The 21,003-nt window shown below is 47.3% G+C and overlaps 1 protein-coding gene across 7 annotated transcripts in view; it reads right to left on the reverse strand.

The window, feature by feature from the left end:
* Positions 1-21,003, reverse strand: part of pde4d (phosphodiesterase 4D, cAMP-specific) — a 1,491,178-nt gene that overhangs the window by 527,468 nt on the left and 942,707 nt on the right. The window contains exon 1 of one of the 7 annotated variants that reach the window (XM_038790978.1): positions 6,968-7,008. The exons of the other annotated variants lie outside the window; for them this stretch is intronic. Within the exon in view, the coding sequence (XP_038646906.1) occupies positions 6,968-6,993 (26 nt within the window). The 5' untranslated portion in view covers positions 6,994-7,008. Of the gene's footprint in view, positions 1-6,967; positions 7,009-21,003 lie in introns of those variants that run through there. 7 annotated transcript variants of the gene reach the window in all.

A 21,003-nucleotide genomic window follows, 5' to 3' on the forward strand; every position in this document is an offset into this window, starting at 1 on the left:
CATCATTGCTTCACAGTCACTGGGTCAAAATCCTGGAATTACCTTCCCAACAGCACAACAGATGTACCTATATCAAGTGGGCACATCAAGGGCAGTTCGGGATGAGCAATAAAGACTCCCAGCTGCTGTAAACAAATAAATTAAACCTCCCTGTGGAAGGAAGTTGCGCACTCTCACCACACCTTGGTTATACAAGTTTCTTTTGAACTCCTTGTTAGATTTCTTGGTGACTATCTTGCATTGATAGTCTTGAGGCATGCTCTTCCCCAGAAAAGGAAGCTTTGTCTCTGTATTTGTTCCTTCAAAATCTTTCATAATTTTAAAGACCTCTGCTTGGTCACCCCACACTCTTCTTTTTTCAAAAGAAAGGAGCCCAAATGTGTCAATCATTTCCACATATGTCTTCCCACACATTTCTGATATCAGCCTTGTAAATCTTATAGAATTTACAGTGCTAAGGAGGCCATTCAGCCCATCGAGTCTGCACCGGCTCTTGGAAAGAGCACCCTAACCAAGCCCACACATTTACCCTATCCCCATATCGCAGTAACCCCACTCAACACTAAAGGCAATTTTGGACACTAAGGGCAATTTAGCATGCCCACCTAGACTGCACATATTCAGACTGTGGGAGAACTCCTGCGCCGAAAATGGCCGGGTCCCTGACCACGCATATGCACGGCTGCCGACCTGCTTAAGTCACGCCCGTACAACATGGCGGCCACTGTGCGTGGACCCGACCCACCATCCGCCACCCCACAGCACCCTGGCCACCCCCCACCAGTTGCCACATCCCTCGCAGAAGCCACCCCCAGCCAGTGGCACAGATCCCAGCCGAGTGTGGCAGCACTGAACACAGACTGCAGCTGCCGCATCGGGATCCTGCATGGCTGAGATCACACATGTCCTGCCCTGTCGGGAACTCAGGCCATTAGGAACGGAGCATCGCGGGAGGGCAGACCAATGATGCGTCAACGGTGTTTCAACGGCGGGCGGCGCATGATGCGATGATGCCATTTCTGAGGGGGTGCAGCATGCTGACCGGCTTCAAATGGGTGCCAGGCCTGATTTGGGCATCGGAGTTGATTCTCCGCCCGATTGCCGGTTACGATATTGGTGTCGGGCAATGGAGAATCCTGCCCTATGTTCTCCCAGGGGAACTGAATCGCCTCTGGTTTGCACTGTTGCAAGGAGTGGCATCCAGAAGCAATTCAATCTCCCTTGCCATTTACGGATTCTGTTCCGAACCCCGCTATCAGGCGCCATTTGAGCGTGCACCCTGACACCGAGGTCCCGCACAAAATGCAAATCCTGCCCTCTCCACGCTGGGAAGTAGGGGCATCCTTCCCCCAAATTGGGAATTGTTAAGTCATACACCCCACAGGAAGCACGCATGTGGCTGACTCAATACCACCCCACCCAACTGACCTCCCATCAAATCCCAACCAGAGTTCCCCATATCAGAGACCCCTATATCAGAGATCCCCCACCGGACCCTATCAGAGATCCCACCAGTGACCCCCCATATCAGAGGTCCCCTTCAGAGAACACCCCCAGATCAGAGACCCACTTCGCCGCCCTAGCTATGACTGACAGCACCTGACCACATCCAAAACATTTTAGTGTTATCTGCTGAGGAAAAGAGGAAGGAAAAGCACTTAACTCTTAGATGTTTATAGACATTGTGGTTAGGTTCCAAGCAGGATACTTGCGATGCATTGAAGCGTGAAGGGAAATTAAATGGGGGGTCTGATTGGGATCTCTGATTCTGGTCTCTGGTGGGGGCCTCTGGTGGGAGGGTCTAATGGGGGGTCTGATGGGGGGGCTGGAGCCCTCTGATGAACTTTGGGGCACCTACGTTAAATATGTATCCTCTTGGCACACTGCGAGGTCCACCACATCAGGGGCACGCTGGCAATTACTTGTACCAATTCACACCCGTGTGTATCCCAGCCGAGAGGACTGGATCATCATACAGGCATGGAGAATCCAGTGTCTAGCCCGTTAATAGGATGCAAATGTTAATAGGGTTCAAATGATGCATTTGCAATCTCCCGCTGGCACAAGGCACGATCCTCAATGTCACCGCCAGCGGAGGACTGGAGCATTGCAATGGGATCAGCGCCGAGGACCGGTCCCGTTTCTTGCCCAACACAAGATTCTCCGCCGCATCGGGAAATCTGTTACCGCTTTTTGTCCAGTGTAACACTGCCCATTGTTTTCTGGTTTAATAAATGTTTTATTCTTTGTGTCAAAAGTACACCACCAGACACTGGTGAATGTAACTGACCTCCACAGTTTCTCAAACAAAACACAGTTCGGGTTCTACCAAGTCAGGTTTCACTCTGGGATTTGACTTATCCAATGTTAACATCAGCTGGGATCATAACAGGGTTATCGCTTAAAATCCTAATTTGGACTGACCTATCAATTGATGCATTCTCATTCTCAGCCTGATGATAAGTTGAAGCGCAGCAAAGAACTGGAGCACTTCATGTAGCCAAAAATAACAAGAGCACTCATGCCCTGCAGTAGATATTTCCTATTAAGCACTGATGGTGCCCATAGTGAAACCTGCGAGTCATCAACACTGCCCTCACTATGTTCATGATTGGAGCCAAATGCAGACAAAAATAAATTAAACAAACACATACAGCTATCTTCAGACTACAAGGTTTCATTGAAAGGATAAAAAGACATTTCTAAATGTAAATAAAAATCTCTAGCCTCCTGGAATTTCAGGTTTATATCCCCAAAAAAACTGTGACAGTATTTACATAGTATAGAATGCATCCACGCTCTTAGAATATTCATTTCATGATTGGGTGAACCGGGATAGGAGAGTGTTTTTCCTGGAATACCTGAACCATTTCATATCATTTGCAGAATTACACCATGTGCGTCAGTACTCAACACAGCGTACATGTGCGGTTTGGCAGGAGCATATGAAAACATCACCCAAAATTGCATGACCATCTCTCTCTGTTTGAAGGGCATTAATTATTTCTGCAAATACAATGTTTGGTGCAATAAGGTTCAAAAAACTAGAACGTAACCGCAAGTGCTGCGGCAACAAGGATGTGGCTGACTTGAAATTTTCACACGTGAGAGAAAATAAATTTAATATAATCACAAATGTATTAAAGGGGCGATCGGAAAATAATTCATTCCATACTGGCTTCTTTGGTCTCAGGATTCTCTGCCACTAAATTGTTGAAGCAAAATTAATAGCATAGTGGGTAGCACAGTTGCTTCACAGCTCCAGGGTCCCAGGTTCGATTCCCGGTTTGGTCACTATCTGTGTGGAGTCTGCACGTTCTCCCCGTGTCTGCAGGGGTTTCCTCCGGGTGCTCCGGTTTCCTCCCACAGTCCAAAGATGTGCGGGTTAGGTGGACTGACCATGCTAAGTTGCCCTTAATGTCAAAACATGTTAAGTGGGAGTTATTGGGTTACAGGGATAGGGGAGATACGTGAGCTTCAGTAGGGTGCTCTTTGTAAGGGCACGTGCAGACTCGATGGGCCGAATGGCCTCCTTCTACACTGTAAATTCTATGATTCTATGAAATCCTTTTAAAAAGGAGTTTTTGAAAAGCTGGTTTGAAAAGAGTGCCATGGAGGGCAAGTAGGAGCGTGGATTAGACTATGTAACACGTCAGTGGGAAAACACTAAGAGAGTTGAACAGGTTGTTTCTGTGCTTAACATTCCACAATATTACAACCCAGCTGTTCTGATTGGTGTCACCTTGATGTCAACACTAACTCATGGAAATTTAATGGGTCAGACACGACTGTGTGGCAACCACTCTGTAACTGGATCCTCGATTTTCTGACCAACAGACCACAATCAGTAAGAATGAACAATAACACCTCCTCCACAGTAGCCCCACAAGGCTGCATACTTAGCCCCCTACTCTACTCGTTGTACACACACGACTGCATGGTAAAATTTGGTTCCAACTCCATCTACAACAGGGGTGTCAAACTCAAATACACCGTGGGCCAAAATTAAAAAATCGGGACAAGTCGAGGGCCGGACTGGTTCAATGTCTTTTTGCAAAACTTATTGAAATGAACTTATTGAACCTGGAACTAATAAAGCTTAGGTTATTGCCTATAAAAACAACATTAAATATTAAATAAATAAAAAAATTAGTTGCATTTATTTCTTATTGCTTTATCTGGAGCTTTTCCAGAGTAATTTCTAATGAAAACATTTTTCCACAGGCCAACACTTTGTGATTCACACTATACCTGAATAAACTCGGCATCAGCCATATCATACGCCATAGGCGCTTCAATTGCTGGGGCCAGCTTTAATAGTATTAGGGCAGCACGGTGGCCTAGTGGTTAGCACAACCGCCTCACGGCGCTGGAGTTTGCACGTTCTCCCCGTGTCTGCGTGGGTTTCGCCCCCACAACCCAAAAATGTGCAGAGTAGGTGGATTGGCCACGCTAAATTGACCCTTAATTGGAAAAAATAATTGGCTAATCTAAATTTTAAAAAAAAGTAATTAGATATTATCTCGCGGGCCAAAGATAATTCCACCGCGGGCCGGATTTGGCCCGCGGGCCTTGAGTTTGACATATATGATCTACAAGATGGCTGATGATACAACCATGGTTGGCCGGATCTTAAATGACGACGAGTCAGAATACAGGAGGGAGATAGGGAACCTAATGGAGTGGTTCAGTGACAACACTCTATCCCTCAATGCCAACAAAACTAAAGAGCTGGTTATTGACTTCAGGAAACAAGGTACTATACACACCCCTGTCAATATCAATGGGGCCGAGGTGGAGATAGTTAGCAGTTTCAAATTCCTAAGGGTACACATCACCAAAAATCTGTCCTAATCCACCAATATCAACACTACCACCAAGAAAGCACAACAGCGCCTTTACTTCCTCAGGAAACTAAGGAAATTCGGCATGTCCACATTAACTCTTCCCAACTTTTACAGATGCACCATAGAAAGCATCCTATCTGGCTGCATCACAGCCTGGTATGGCAACTGCTTGGCCCAAGACCGCAAGAAACTTTGTGAACACAGCCCAGTCCATCACACAAACCTGCCTCCCATCCTTTGACTCCATCTACACCTCCCGCTGCCTGGGATTAGCGGGCAGCATAATCAAAGACTCCTCCCACCTGGCTTACTCACTCTTCCAACTTCTTCCACCGGGCATGAGATACAAAAGTCTGAGAACACGCACGAGCAGACTCAAAAACAACTTCTTCCCCACTGTTACCAGACTCCTAAACAACCCTCTTGTGGACTAACCTGATTCACATTAAAACCCTGTATACCTTGTGTTGCCCTATTATGTATTTTCTTTTACTTTACTTTCTTTGCATGTACTTAATGATCTGTTGAGCTGCTCGCAGAAAAATACTTTTCACTGTAACTCGGTACACATGACAATAAACAAATCCAATCCAATGTAAAATAGCATTGATCAGAAAACCAAGGCTTATATGGGCTGGATTCTCCGCCCCGCCATGCCACATTTCTGCCCCAACCCGCCGGCGGGATTCTCCGTTACGCCGGCTGGTCAATGGGGTTTCTCATTGTGGGGAGCTTCACGCCATTAGGAAACCCGGGCGTCGGCAAAATGGAGAATCCCGCCGGCGGAGAATCCCACCCATGATTTTCATACTTGCCCTGTATTCACAACTCTCTAATATAGTATCTCTGTCCAACGCAGTAAGAACAAATTCTAAACATAATACACTAAAATTATCTATTTGCTTTTGTTCTGTTGTGTGGTAGTGGGGTTTAGATGGGGTTTGGAGATTGTCCAATCACCCAGAGGTATGTGGCTCGACTCCATAGTATTTTTAACCAGAGCTATTTATTTACAGCAAATATTTACACATCTGGGCCACCACCTGATACAACTGATCAGAGGGAAGTTAAAAGTCAACCACATCGCTGTGGCTCATGAGTCGCAAGTGAGCCAAGAGGTTTTGTTCTCTTCAGCATCTCTCTTACTTCTCGGTCATTCTATTGTAATCATTAGTACATCAGCATCATCTATGCTTCTGGTGTAAACGCTTTACAGTTTTGTCCTCTTTATGGGCATAAAGCAGCGACAACACTTACAAATTTAGCTGTTGCATGGTCTGTTCCCAATCTTCTTGGGCATTCAGGCCACTTCTGAATTTGTCAGACACATTTTTTAGTCCCAGGCAGTTGTCTAAGTCAGCTATTAGTTCCGTGCCATACATAATGGAGGACATGTTTAAGGGCCTTTGAAAGATTGGCTTCCAATGAGAGAAACAGATGATGAGCCTGCCTTGCTCAGGATTCTTCAGTGATCACCAAAGAAAAGTAAGGTTTTTAACGTATTTTTTAAAACCTTCTTGGGAAGGCAGAAGAGCAGCGGTGCTCCCAAACTCCGCAGTTATCGCCACCTGCTCCAACCCCCTTCCTGGGACCTAGTATCAACTGGCCTCAGGCCCAGGCCTAAGGTAGGCTTTCCAATTAGAGCACATGCTGTGCCTGCAGAAGTCTGGGTCTGGGTCTTAAAAGAGGCACAGGTTAATTTTCACTTCAATGGGAAGTCAATGCAAAAATAAATTGAGGAGGGTGTGAAGCTGGCTTTTAGCTATTTAGCCCATTTTGTGCTGCAGGCATTGATTAATTGTATCCCTATTTTGTTGCACATGTTACTATGTTTTTGCTGTTGCTGATGAATGGTTGAAAATGCAAGTTCATCATTACTTTTACAATTATAGTATCCAAATCATTTTACAACTACTGCATGTATTCATTGAAAAGTTCTGTAAGGTGATAAAAGCTTTATTCTTCCTGTTACATTGAAGGAAACAAAATATCACCTAAAAAAATCCCTTCACTGAAGTAAGAATGAAAAGGTTGAAGAATATATTTCCATTGACTATCAGCTGGATTTTCACAATCCATAAACCTTGTTACCAGACCACCCATATATTTATGAATCTTACCTGGAGCTCTGGCTATTTATCGTCATCTATAAAACTCCTAGTGGATCGTATTCGCAGGGGACACAGAAGAGTTTATTTTCTTTCAGATAACAACAGGAGTTAGAAGAAAACAGTGTACTTACCTAAAAAAAATAAAGAAAGACAGTGTTAATATGTACCACAAAATTACCCAAGAGCAAGTAAATGCGAACCAAAATTAAATTAAAATGTACAATGGAAATATTAAATCATTTTCAATGAACTGCAGTGAAATATTTCAATGGATTATCAGGAGCAGAGTAATTTTGCACTTTTGAAAAAATAGATTCTTGGGAGGTGAGCAGTACTGACAAGGGGGCGTGACCTCAGGCCACATTATGCTTGAAAGGCAGCGTGGCACGCGCAACGCGGCCGGTAACTGCCGGGAGATCCCTCTTTCAGAGTCTACTTGCTCGCCACGCCTCACGAGATCTAACCTGATCTCACGAGACATCATGACGTGAATCCCGCCCATTGTGGGCGGATCACTGTTTTAGCAAATCTGCATATTGGAACGAGACAGCTCGTCTCACTCTAACATGCACTCCCAGGATCTAAGCAAGGCGCTGAAATTAACCCCTTCACCCTCGAGATCTTGGGTGAGCGCCATTCAGTGCTGTTCTAACAAATGGGGACCAGATGGCACATCATTCCTGGAGATCTGCCAGGGGATTGGAGGCTCCCAGGTGCTTTCCCTCTGGGCAGGGTTGCGAATTACCACAGCCAGTCTGGCACCCTGCAAGTGCCACCCGAGTGCCAGCCTGGTACTGCCAAGGTGCCCAGATGGCACTGTCACGCAGGCTATGCAAAGTTAACATTTGCCCCGTGCTGCGGGTCAGGCCCGGGGTACCCGGTGAGGGGGGGGGGGGGAGGTGGAGGCTGAGGACTCCCTTATAGGTGAGTGGAGACTTTGTGGGGAATCGGGGTCGCATTGGAGGGTCGTGAGAACGGTTCTGCACTGAGGTGTTCCTGCAAGCGGAGTATCTTAGTACAGAAAGCGGGACTAAGTGTGGCCTCGTCGGGGAAGTTCCCCGCTGAGGGCCCAAATCTACCCGAAAGGGCACTGAGTCCTGAAATGCGTGTTTATCAAATAGCTGCAGTGATGTCATTGTGTCGGTGGAGCTGGGTTGTGTCTTTGGCTTTAATTTCATTTTGAGCTGTTAGCTGTTTGTGGATTTGTGTTTTACTTTTGTTTTAGGAAGTTGAAATCTGAATTCCGACAAGGAAGGTTCATTTTCTCTCTCTCTCTCTCTATGTAAAAAGGTGTCCAGATCACTTGATAATTTAAAAGTGGTAACTGTCTTGCGTAAAGAATTTATACCTACTGCTTTGTTATAAAAGGCGTTTAGCTTATGGATGTTGTTAGGAAAGTTATTAAGGGTTACATATGGAGTACTGTATCTGTGGGGGGTAGTTGTGTTGGTAGTTGATAAAATGTTTATTGGATCTTCATAAAATGTTACCTGAATTCATAGAATAAACATTGTTTTGTTTAAAAATACTTTATGTTGCATAACACCTGGAAAGTGGGCCCATAACCAAAATCTATTAAATGTTGTAGGTCAGGTAAACTCCATGGTATACTTTGGAGTTTTCTAAACCCTGGCCCATAACACATGATCATTATCAATGAGAAACGCTTTGTATTCCAGATTTATAGGGGGCGATTCTCCGAGCCCCGCGCTGGGCCGGAGAATCGGCGCAACTGCGCCATGACGCTCCGACGCCGGTGCGCGATTCTCCAAGGTGCGCCGGCGCGGTTAGCGCGGCGCCAGCCAAGGGCTCCTGGAATCGGCGGGGTCACCGATTCTCTGGCCAGGACGGGCCGAGCAGCCGCGCGATACGACAGAGTCCCGCCAGCGCCGTTCACCCCTGGTCACTGCCGGCGGGAAATCTGCGCGAACGATCGGGGGACGTGGCCTATGGGGTGGGGGGGGGAGGGGGCTCCGTCCGTATCCCCGGGGGGGGGCATCTGATGGGGTCTGGCCCGTGATCGGGGCCCACCAATCGACGGGCCGGCCTCTCACCCCCCGGGCCTACTTCCCTGCGCAGCCAGCCCCTGAACACCAACGCCATGTTGAGTCGGGGCTGGCGCGCTGAAGAAGTCCCCCGCACATGTGCAGGTTGGCGTGGCACAACTGCGCATGTGTGGGTTGGTGCAGCGTCCATTTGGTGCCAGGAAGGGAGGCTGGAGCGACGTGAATCGCTCCAGTGCTGTGCTGGCCTTCTATAGGGGCCAGAATCGGTCGTCCGCGTCCCCATTTCGCACCGTCATTAAACGCGACGACGTTCATGATGGCGCGTTTAATGACGGCTCCATTGGGAGAATAGCCCCCCCCCCCCCCCCCCCCAGTGTCTTGTCTCCAGAGCATTAGGCTTACCAGTAACGTCACCACGATACTAAGCCCCCTTAATACCAAACCAATTTAATTTGGGGGAAAGCAAGAAAAGGAAGGCTATGTAGTACTAAAGCAGATTGTTTTCTATTTTCAGGTCCAAATGCTCAAAATACATTGGGCTGTATTCTCTATTTTTGGGACTATGTCTCCACGCCGTCATAAAAACTGTGGACTTTCACACCAGAAAAACTAGCGTGAAAGGGCCATATATTCCTAACCCTAGCAGCTTCTGCTGCAGATACGCGCCCCTGCACTTCCGGATCAGAGGCTGCGCATGCGCACAGCGACGGCCTCCAACGGCCAGGCCGTGTTGCATGGCGGACTCTGGCCACGGAACTGGACCTTAAACATAGTGCCCCGATCGGTCGCATGCCTGACCCAGACCGCCCACCCAAAAATTGCCCGGTCCCATATAAGACCCCCCTGCCCTCCAATCGGAGGTGGGCGGAGGTGACCAGGGTGGCCGCAGACTGAGTCTGCAGCCACCACACTAGTATCCCGACCTACACTGTCAGGACTTCGGGGACAGAGAATGCGGAGTGGGCCTCCAGCAATGGCGCAGGTAGGGGATATGCGGCGCAACGCACCAGAGAATAGGGGAACCGGCATCGGTCCCGATTCCATGCGGGGAAATGGATTCTCTGCCCTGGCGCCAGCTGCGATTTTGGCGTCAGGGTGCGGAGAATCCAGCCCATTAAGTTTGGTGAGAAATGTTGAATGTGATATAGAAGGTTGAAGTTTTCTGTTCAATTCGGCCTTTCAATACAGAAATGAAAATTCAGGAGGGAAATCTCTTCACTTTTTGTATTTTTTGGCTGTCTTTTTGATTTATTATTCTTTCCAAGAACCACAGAAACTTACACCAGAGAAGAAAGCCATTCAACCCATCATGTATATGCTGTCTCTTTGCTCCAACAATCAAAAAGTTATTCCACTGCCATGCTTACTACCCTGCAATACTCTTTCATGTTTCAATATTTATCAAGTGAATAATCAACAATTCCCCATGGCTAAGCACTCCAAGCTTGAACAATCCTCTGAGTAAAAAATTACTCTCCATGAACTTTTGTGATGATTTCGAATTAATGGCAATTCCATAACTGACTCCTCAAAATGTGGAAATAATCTTTCTTTAATAAATCTATCAAATCTCGTGCTAAGTTAAAAAATACGCAGAGTTTCCCATCAGCATTCTCTGCTCCAATGTAATATAAATAGTCCAAGTAAGGAAAGAATGGTGCATTTATATATTATTTACACAACCTCAGTACATCCTGAAGTGCTTGACAAACAATTTAGTACTTTTGAAGTGGAGTGTTGTAATGTAGCCAAACGTGGCAGTACATTTGCACACAGCAAGGTTGCATACGCAGCAATGATTAGATCATTTGATTTTCTGCAATGTTGGAACATCCATTCATGCAGTCTGCTTTCAAGGACCTGTCTGAGTGCTGAAAAAAATTAAATGGGCTCATGTGAATGGTCACAGCCATCTTCAAAGGACATCTCTTATCCATTATGCCGGAAACCCCACAAGCTGTTAAATGGATCAAAGCGGCATCATTCAAGCCTCAGCATACAAGACTCGAACCTAACTTTCAGATACTCTGGGGGTGATTTCCCGGCCACATTGCACTCAGCACAAATCCTGCTGTGTCGGACAATACAGGAGAGTCCTGAAACGGGATTTGGCGGGATTTGGACCGGGCGCCAAAAAGTTTCACCATGTTCCCGGGCCATTCCAGTCGACGTAATCAGGTTCTTGCTCAGCAAAGACATGAACCTGATTACCATGCATCTGAATAGATTTTAATATGCAAGTCGGCTTGACACAGAATCTTCCAGGAACGTGCTACGTTCCCACCCGTCGGTGTGGGAATATATGAGAGGTGACCAGATTGAGGTGTACAAGATTATGAGAGGCATGGGCAGGGTGGATACGGAACCGCTGTTCCCCTTAGTTGAAGAGTCAGTTACAAGAAGACACAAGTTCAAAGTGAGGGATGGGAGGTTCAGGGGGGATTTGAGGAATGTTTTACCCAGAGGGTGGTGACGATCTGGAACGCACTGTCCGGGAAGGTGGTAGAAGCAGGTTACCTCACGTCCTTTAAAAAGTACCTGGATGAGCACTTGGCATTTCATAACATTCGAGGCTATGGGCCAAGTGCTGGAAAATGGATTTAGGATTGGCAAATCAGGTGTCTTTCATGCAGTGGTGCAGACTCGATGGGCCGAAGGGCCTTTTCTGCACTGTATTTTTCTGTGGTTCTATGGTGTGACATGGTGCCAGCGAGAAGCACTGCTGGTTTTCACAAATGGAGACCAGACGTGATGACCACGCGAGGGGTCTCGGAGGCCAAAGGAGCCCCCGGGTGGTCGGAGACACAGCAGGCCAGTGTCCTGGCACTGCCCCCTGGCACTCTGGCAGTGTCAACCTAGGTGTGCGGGGGAGAGTGATGTCAGTTAGGATGGGGGGGGGGGGGGGGGGGGGGGTTGGAGTACTTATGCCGATGAGTGATGCTGGCGAGTATGGAGGGATGGTGAGGGGGAGAGACTGATGCCTGGCAGTAATTGGTGGTGGGGGGGGGGGGGGGGGAGGGGACTGATGTCAGTGAGGATGGAGGGAGGTGGTCAGGTCACCCTGCATGGTGTGGGTGTGCGGGGGGTGGGGGGGGGGGAGGTGAGCTTAACATTTAATAGTGGGGAGGGAGAGGCTGCCCCTCTATGTTCAAGGGTTGGGGGTGGTTCCCCATATCTGTAGGGTGTCGCGATGTCTGTGGAGGGAGGGGGGGGGGCAAACCTGCACAGTGTTTCCCACCAGAGATGATATTTTGCCAGTTTTGGGAGAATTGCACCCTCTATCTCACCTTCATACACATACAAATGCTGCCAGCTTGACCCCATCTCTCACTGCTTTGGCTATTTAACTATGACAGGAACATCATCCAAACACAGGCAACACACACACACTGACATGTTTCCACTCCCTTGCACGAGAAAGGTACAGATAATCACAGGGAGCAGCACAGAACTGATGGGTAGCAGGCACGCCTGCATTCCTGGGGCCCTGTGGAAGAGATGGTCCTCTGCATCATACTGTAGTTGAGATCATTGCTTCCAGTGCCATCAAGAACATTCAGAATGACAGTATGCTTCTGCTTAATGAATCTTCAAATCCCATTTCATCCTCATCATCCAATCTAGTATGAAGTGCAAACTGCAAATTAATTTTATGCTTTGTACTCTACCCCATTTGCTCCTCTTCAGCATTTCTGGAACAGAGTTCATTCTTCCCCCGGGAGGGGTTCGGGGGGTGGCATTTACTCGGGCTAGAAAGTGCAGGATGGACAGCCTTTTTTATTTTTTTCACAGGATGTAGCCCTCGCTTACTAGGCCAGTATTTATTGCTCATCTCTAATTGCCTTTGAGAAGGTGGTGCTGGAACCACCAATTTGAACCCCTGCAGTCTGTATGGTGTGGGTGCACCCTCAGTGCTGTTTGGGAGTGAGTTCCAGGAAGAAATGATAATATATTTCCAAGTCAGCGTGGTGAGCAACTTGGAGGGGAACATTCAGGTGGTGGTGTTCCCTTGCATCTGCTGCCCTTGTCCTTCTAGATGGTAGAGGTCACAGGTCACAGGTTAAAAGAGCTTTGGTGAGCATTAACAGTTCATCTTCTAGATGGTACATACTGCTGCTACTGTGTGTTGATGGCGGAGGGAGTGAATTTTGGAGTACGTGGAGTGGGTGTCTATCAAGTGGGTGCTTTGTCGTAGATGTGTTTGATTTTAGCGAGTGTTGATGGAGCTGTACTCATCCAGGCAAATCTGCCCAAGCCTGGATATTATCCAAATCTTGCTGCATGCGGGGCACAAACTGCTTCAGTATCAGCAGAATCACAAATGGTGCTGAACATTGGGCAATCATCAGCAACCATTCCCACTTCTGACCTTATGATGATGGGAAGGCCATTGATGAAGCAGCTGAAGATAATTGAGCCTATGGGCAGCATGTGGCACAGTGGATAGCACTGCTGCCTCACAGCGCCAGAGACCCGGGTTCAACTCCGACCTCGGGTGACTGCGTGAAGTTTGCACATTCTTCGCGTGTCTGCGTGGGTTTCCTCCGGGTGCTCTGGTTTCCTCCCATAGTCCAATGGTGTTTAGGTTGGGTGGATTGGCTATGATAAATTGCCCTTAGGTGGGATTGCGAGGATAGGGCAGGAGATTGGGCCTGCATTGGGTGGTGCTCTTTCAGAGGTTGGTGAATGCTCGATGGGCCGAAAGGCCTCCTTCCGCACTATCGGGATTCTATGATTCTAGGGCACCATCTTGAGCCTTTCTGAATCCACTCAATTTTGTCCAGGGTCTGAACAACCAAAAATCAATTCAAATGGACTGAATTTAGTTGATTCATTCGGTTTGCATCCCTAACTGCAAATTAAATTCCTTTATCCCAATCCTCTGGAGAATTCTGACTATAGGCCCTCAACATGGTCTTCAGAGTCTGATACCATCTTTTTAATGCCCTTTGTGATTCTGGATAATATGCCATTGAGTTAAATAATTTTACTCCTCAGCTATCTATAAATTTCTTGAATAACATCGACATAAAATTGGAACCCTGATGTGGTTAAATTTCTTTGAGTAGTCCATATCTTGTTAAGACATTTGGTTAGCTCCTCTACAACCCTCTTGAATGCAATGTTTCTTCATGGAATTGCCTCCGGAAATCTAGTAGCCAATCCATTATGGTGAACAGATATGGATTCCCACTTTTGGTTCTAGACAGCAGTCCCATGCAATCAATCAGGACCCTCATAAATGGTTCTTCAAATGCGGGAATGGGTATAAAGTGCTGGATAGGTTACCGTCTGAGGTTTCCCTATAACCTGACATACGTGGCAAAATTCAACTCCATCAACAGTTCAGGCTAATAAAAATATTTGTATTACTTATTTGTATTTTTGCTTGAGTTTTTCTCACCCCCTAAATGACACCCTATTGGAAATGAATGCGCTACCCGTAAAGCTTCCTTTCGAGAACCCACTGACAATACCACTTTCTGCCCATTTCTCATCTGCTTGAATATGTAAAAGTCTCTATTTTCTCATTAATACATTATTTCGAATGTAATAACATTCCGGTATACAATCAGATTCCATTTCCATATATGCTTTCTGATATAACTACTTTATCTCTGAACCTTTTTGTTGTAATTCAACCAACTTGATTGAACTAAAGGCATCCGCTTCATCGACCACCGACTCAGTTTCTTTACGACCCATCTGATCAAATACAGTTCCTGACAATTCATCCACAATCTGCTCTTGCTCCTGACTAACCATCTGACCAAACATGGGGCTGGAGTCTCCAAACATGGGGCTACATCCCAACGCTATGTTTCACGCCAGACTTGCCTTAAATTTTTTTACAGCTATTTACCTACCTTGAAGGGGCTGAAAGGGACCCGGGGAGCTTCTCACAGCTTCAGCTGCGGATATGGGCCCCCGCACTTATGGTTGTGAGTCTACGCATGCACACGGAGGCAGTCTGCAGCGGCCGCGCCGAATGCAATGGCGGACTCAGCCAGTGGACCTGGACCAACAAAGAAAGTCCCAACGTTCTGCCCCATGCCACTCGATCTAACCCACCCAATCGCCGCCCCGACCGCCCATAAGGCACCCCCCGGTACTTGATACCCCCGCCCCCCACCAGGGCGGCCGTGGACTCAGTCTGCAGCCGCCGCGTGTGAGACCCGACCGGCCAGGCGTGGTTAGAACCACGGCATCGGGAATGCGACCGGTCAGGACCGGAGCACCGCTGGGAGGGATCTGGTTATGACCCCCCAGCTAGGCCACGTAAATTGCATGCGAGCGTGAGTGGCGCCAGGCCTGATCCTGTCGTAAAAGTGGATTCTCCGCCCCAGAGCCAAATGCGATTTTGGCGCGGGGCTGTGGAGAATCCAGCCCATTGTTTCTGACCATTGAATCTCAGTCTCCCTATTGGCACTCCTCAAGTTCTCTTCCTCCCGTCTCAACCTGTGGCTTTATTATCGGGTTGCCACACCATCAGGAAACACACCTGGATATACTTCTTGCAACATCACAGTTGTTTGACTTCCCACTGGTTTTCAACCACAGTCGGCTGAACACCACCTGTGATCCAGCTCTGTCATTACATCGGATAATTTGTACTCGTAAAATGTAGTTATTTCTAGTATTCCTCCTACCACTTCACAACTTCCTTCACTGGACTCTCGAATACCTTAAATAATGGCATACAAAGGCTCTCACCATTTTTTAAAAGTATTTTTATTAAGGTTTTGCAGAATTTTTCATAATAAAACAGTAATAACAATAATAAAACAAAGTAGAGTGAACATTAACATAGTGCAAAAAGAGAATATATAATAACAATTAAATAGACATTACCCCACGCGACCCAGTCTTCCCACACCATCCCAATGAAGCACTCACCACCCCCACCCCCCTCCCCGCTACGGATTGCTGCTGCTGCTGACATTTTAATTTTCTCTGAGAAAGTTGACGAACGGCTGCCACCACCGAGAGAACCCGAGCGTAGACCCTTTTAATGCAAACTTTATTTTCTCGAGGCTGAGAAACCCAGCCATGTTGTTAATCCAAGTCTCTACACTCGGGGGCTTCCACAGGAATAAAATCTGTCTCCGGGCTACTAGGGAGGCAAAGGCCAAGACGTCGGCCTCTTTCGCCCCCTGAACTCCCAGGTCTTCTGACACTCCAAAGATCGCTATCTCTGGACTCGGCACCACCCGTGTGTTAAGCACCTTGGACATTGCCCTCGCGAACCCTTGTCAGAACTCTCTAAGCTCCGGGCATGCCCAAAACATGTGGACATGGTTTGCAGGGCTGCCCTTGCACCTCATACAACTGTCTTCTACCCCCAAAAAACTTGTTCATTCTCGCTGCCGTCATGTGTGCCCGGTGGACCACCTTAAATTGAATTAGACTGAGCTGGCACATGATGAGGAGGAATTAACCCTGCCCAGGACCTCTGCCCACAGACCCGCTTCCAACTCCTCATCTAGCTCCTCCTCCCACTTGCCCTTGAGCTACTCCATTGGGGTTTCCTCTGCCTCCTGTAGCTCCTGGTAGATATCCGACACCTTCCCCTCCCCCACCCAGGTGCCAGAGACCATTCTGTCCTCTATCCTCAGTGGCCGCAGCGTCGGACTGGCCACTACCTGTTTTTTCAGGAAGGCTCGTACTTGCAGATATTTAAAGGCATTTTCTGCCGGTAGATTAAATTTGTCCTCTAGCGCCTTCATACTGGGAAAGCTTCCGTCTATGAACAAATCTCCCATCCTTCTGCTGCCTGCCCTCTGCCAGCTCTGGAATCCACCAACCATGCTACCCGGGACAAACCTGTGGTTGTTACATATTGGGGTCCAGATCGACGCTCCCTCCACCTTATTGTACCTCCTCCACTGTCCCCAGATCCGCAGTGTCGCCACCACCACCGGACTCGTGGAGTAACGGGTCAGCGAGAACAACAAAGGAGCCGTTATCAAAGCTGCCAGACTAGTACCTTTACATGACGCCGCCTCCAGCTGCTCCCACGCATCCCCCCCCCCCGCCCCCCCCCCCCCCCCCCCCCCCCCCCCCCCCCCCCCCCCCCCCCCCCCCCCTGACTGCACTCCAACAGCGATCTCTTTACTCGTGGGGTCTTATTCGCCCACACAAAGCCCGTAATGATCCTACTCACTCGCTTAAAAAAGGCCTCAGGGATGAGGATGGGGAGGCACTGAAAGACAAACAAAAATCTGGGGAGGACAGTCATTTTCACGGTCTGCACCCTCCCTGCCAGTGACAGTGGGAGCATGTCCCACCTTTTAAAGTCCCCTTCCATTTGCTCCACCAACCGGGTCAGGTTGAGCTGGCCACCTGTACACCCAGGTAATGAAAACTTTTCTCTACCGTCCTGAGCGGCAGCTCTTTCAGTCTCTCCTCCTGCCCCTTGGCCTGGATCACAAACAACTTGCTCTTTCTCATGTTCAGATTCTACCCTGAAAAAGTACCAAAACCCCTCACGATCTGCAGAATCTCCCCCATCCCCTCCACAGGGTCCGAATTGTACAGGAGCAAATCATCTGCGTATAGCGAGACCCTATTTTCCACCCCCCCCCCCCCCCTCCCCGCCGAATCAGTCCCCGCCAGTTCCTCGAGGCTCTCAGCGCCATATCTAGCGGTTCTGTAGCAAGGGCAAATAGTAACGGGGAGAGGGGACACCCCTGCCTTGTTCACCGGTGAAGCTCGAAGTACCCCAACCTCAACCGGTTTGTACATACACTTGCTACAGGCGCCTGGTACAGCAATTTCACCCAGCCAATAAAGCCCTCACCAAACCCGAACCTCCCCAGCGTTTCCCACAAGTACTCCCACTCCACCCGGTCAAAGGCTTTCTCTACGTCCATCGCTGTTACCACCTCCGCCTCCCCTCCCTCTGAGGGCATCATAATAATATTCAAAAGTCTCCGGAAATTGGTATTGAGTTGTCTGTCTTTAACAAACCCAGTCTGGTCTTCCTCCATCACCCCTGGGACACAATCCTCAATTCTTGTGGCCAGAATCTTAGCTACCAATTTAGCATCCACGTTTAAAAGCGAAATCGGCCTGTATGACCCGCAATGTTCCGGGTCGTCCCTTGTTTAAGAATGAATGAGATCAAGGCCTGTGACATTGTTGGGGGGAGGGTTCCTTTCTCTCTAGCCTCATTAAGGTCCTAATCAGAAGTGGGCTCAATATTTCCGAAAATTCCTCATAGAATTCTACCTGGTAACCATCCGGCCCCAGGGCTTTACCCGGTTGCATGCCCTCTATACACTTGACAATCTTCTCAAATTCAATTGGGGCCCCCAGCCCCTCCACCAGGTCCTCTTCCACCTTTGGAAACCTCAACTGGTCCAAAAATTGCCTCATCCCTGTGCAGTTTCACCCTTAGGATGTTAAATTGGCCACTACATCTTCAATCCAATTTCCTAACATTTCCCAGGTGTCATACCAGTGAAGTCCCCTTTCCTTATACACAATATCTGTCACCTCCCTGTTTAAGATGCTAATAAATGGTGTCTATTTCCACTTGGAAAGTTGCTCTGAAATAGAAATTCAGGCTGATGGTGATCTTTATGGTCCTTCCCCCGCTGGCGAAATGTAGGGCCTCAGACATTTAATGGGTTGGGCCTTCTATTGAGGGCTCTCCTCCTGTTCCCCCTATGCATAGCTTCCCCTCTCTACTTCATGTTTTCCATTTCTATGTCATGCTGTAGCCCAAGTAGTAGCTATTCTCTCCATTACCAAAGCAGGATTTTCTTGAAAGGGCTTCCAAATCTGACCTCCTGTGAAAATTCAGCACCACTCTCGAATCAATCCCAAACCATTCCTAAACTAATTCACTAACTTGGGATGGAATACTTACACTAGCTATGTACCAGTAACAATAAATCAAAAGCATGGGTTAGCCCTTTAAATGGTGCCAGTAGGGGGATTCCAGGGGTGGTTTTGTACTGTACAGTCCAGTTTGTAGCCAGTGTGGCCACATCTGCCCAGTTCTAGATGGCTTCACATCTGGTATTTTGACCATTTGTCCATTTACTTTAATTAATCACTGAGCTGCTTCCTTTTCCCATTTACAGCAGCCTCAATGCAATGGGGATGCAAAAGTTAGGTTTGTTTTAAGTTTTTTAAAATACATTTTTACTCTCCATCATTATCTCTCTAACTGTGCAAAATCTCCAATGAGAATGAACAACACCATGTACATTCTGAGGCAATCCTCAACTGTGGTGATATCATGCTGTGCGCCATGATAGCGCCCAATGAGGGTTGCAAGGGTGTCTGGTTTCAGTCACCTTCAGCATTGACCATCCTAGGGATCCTTCACACAGCTGAACGCATGTTCAGCTGGGAGTGATTAAGAGAGGGTGTTAACAGGCTGCACAGTCGGAAATGGCTGTTTGTGCACCAAGTCAGCATGGCAAACTCGTGCAACGTCCTTACAGTCAGTGTGCCGTGCCACAAGTGGCGAACGTATCGTGGTTGACACCTGGTTTTGAGTTTAAGTAAAGCCGAACCCAGCAGCATCACAGAGCAAAATTTCACAGCTTTGCAATTTACAATAACATTTGCTGTCTGCAGACAAACAAATTAGGAAAAGAACTCGAGAAGACAGAAACTGTTTTCATGACAAACAATAATAAGCACCTGGGGAGACTCCAAGCATGTAACCTCATTTCAAGGTTCAGCTGATTACTGGAAAATATCAATGACATTTTTGGGTTTCTGAACCTCAACATTACATTACTGTTTAATCACTCTAAATCCTTCTGTTGGTTTGTATATTGCTTCCAACGTATAGCATGTAAACCTGAAAACTTTTGTCTGACTACCTACATTATTGCAGGTGCTCAGTCGCAAGCTGCAGTAACTCCCCAGTTTCCTGTGTCACCTACTACTATTTCCACTTTGTCAACCAGCGTGGATAGCAACATGCATCAAAGGATTAATTTGCCAGTTATATGCATTTTAATGTCGATAATGCAGAACAAGTGTGTCAGGATGTTTAATAACTGCATCAGGATTGTAACAGACTACGGAAGAAGTTGGCAAATTTTCATAACAATGGCCTCTTTAATTATTCATTCCGTGATGCAAACCTAACAAAAACAGAATTAGTTAATGGGATAATATGCCTAAAGGGCAACATATTTTCTGTATTGAGTAATTCCTCTCTTCATCTCTTACACTTTACTTTCCTATCATTTTTAATTAGCTCCACACTGTGCAGATGATTTTTGCAACAGCATGCTGAATCAACTAACGTCATAAATGTACCAAGTCAATATTTAGGTTCCAAGGCCAAAATGGAGATCAGTAAACCTTTTGTTTCTGAGTGGGAAGCAATGCTGATACTGCAGGAAGAAAAAAAAAATCCAATTAAAAATTCTAATTCAGGGAAAAAAATTGGTTTCCATAACAGGCATACTTTGAGAGCATTGCTGGTTGGAATTGTTTTTGTGGGCTATTAATCTTGAGGCCACAAACAGCTTTTCATCAGATTAACCCTCACGGGTAAGAATTAGCTAATAAGCAGAAGCTGGGAGATGTATTTGGATGAAAGTGTCTTTATGTTGAGATTGCTAACTCTTTTTAATGACTTCATCAACAATGATCAGACAAAATAATAGAAGTCAGTTAATTTACGTATTTTAATACTTCTGTCAATTTGAGCAGGATTATGTCAGGAGCATCAAAATGCTGCAAAATCCGAATATTAGGTGCAGCCAAAGCTGCCCATAATTTACTCGACAAAATAGACCTTTCATTGCTTGCCGATGTGGAGTATTAATATGGGTGGTCCTGCTGGAAAAAAGAGGGCTAGTGTGTCAAGACTATGAGAATGGGAATGGTAGCATAGTAGTAATATTATTGGCAAATAATTTAGAGATCTGGGGTGGGATTCTCCACAAACTGGTGGCGCGGGCCACTCCGGCGCCGAGGAGTGGCGTGAATCCTCCGCACCTTCAGGGGCTAGGCCGGCATCGGAGTGTTTGGCGCCGCGCTAGCCGGTGCGGAAGGGCTTGG

Source organism: Scyliorhinus canicula, chromosome 3 (genome assembly GCF_902713615.1).
Source record: "Scyliorhinus canicula chromosome 3, sScyCan1.1, whole genome shotgun sequence".
NCBI lineage: Eukaryota > Metazoa > Chordata > Chondrichthyes > Carcharhiniformes > Scyliorhinidae > Scyliorhinus > Scyliorhinus canicula.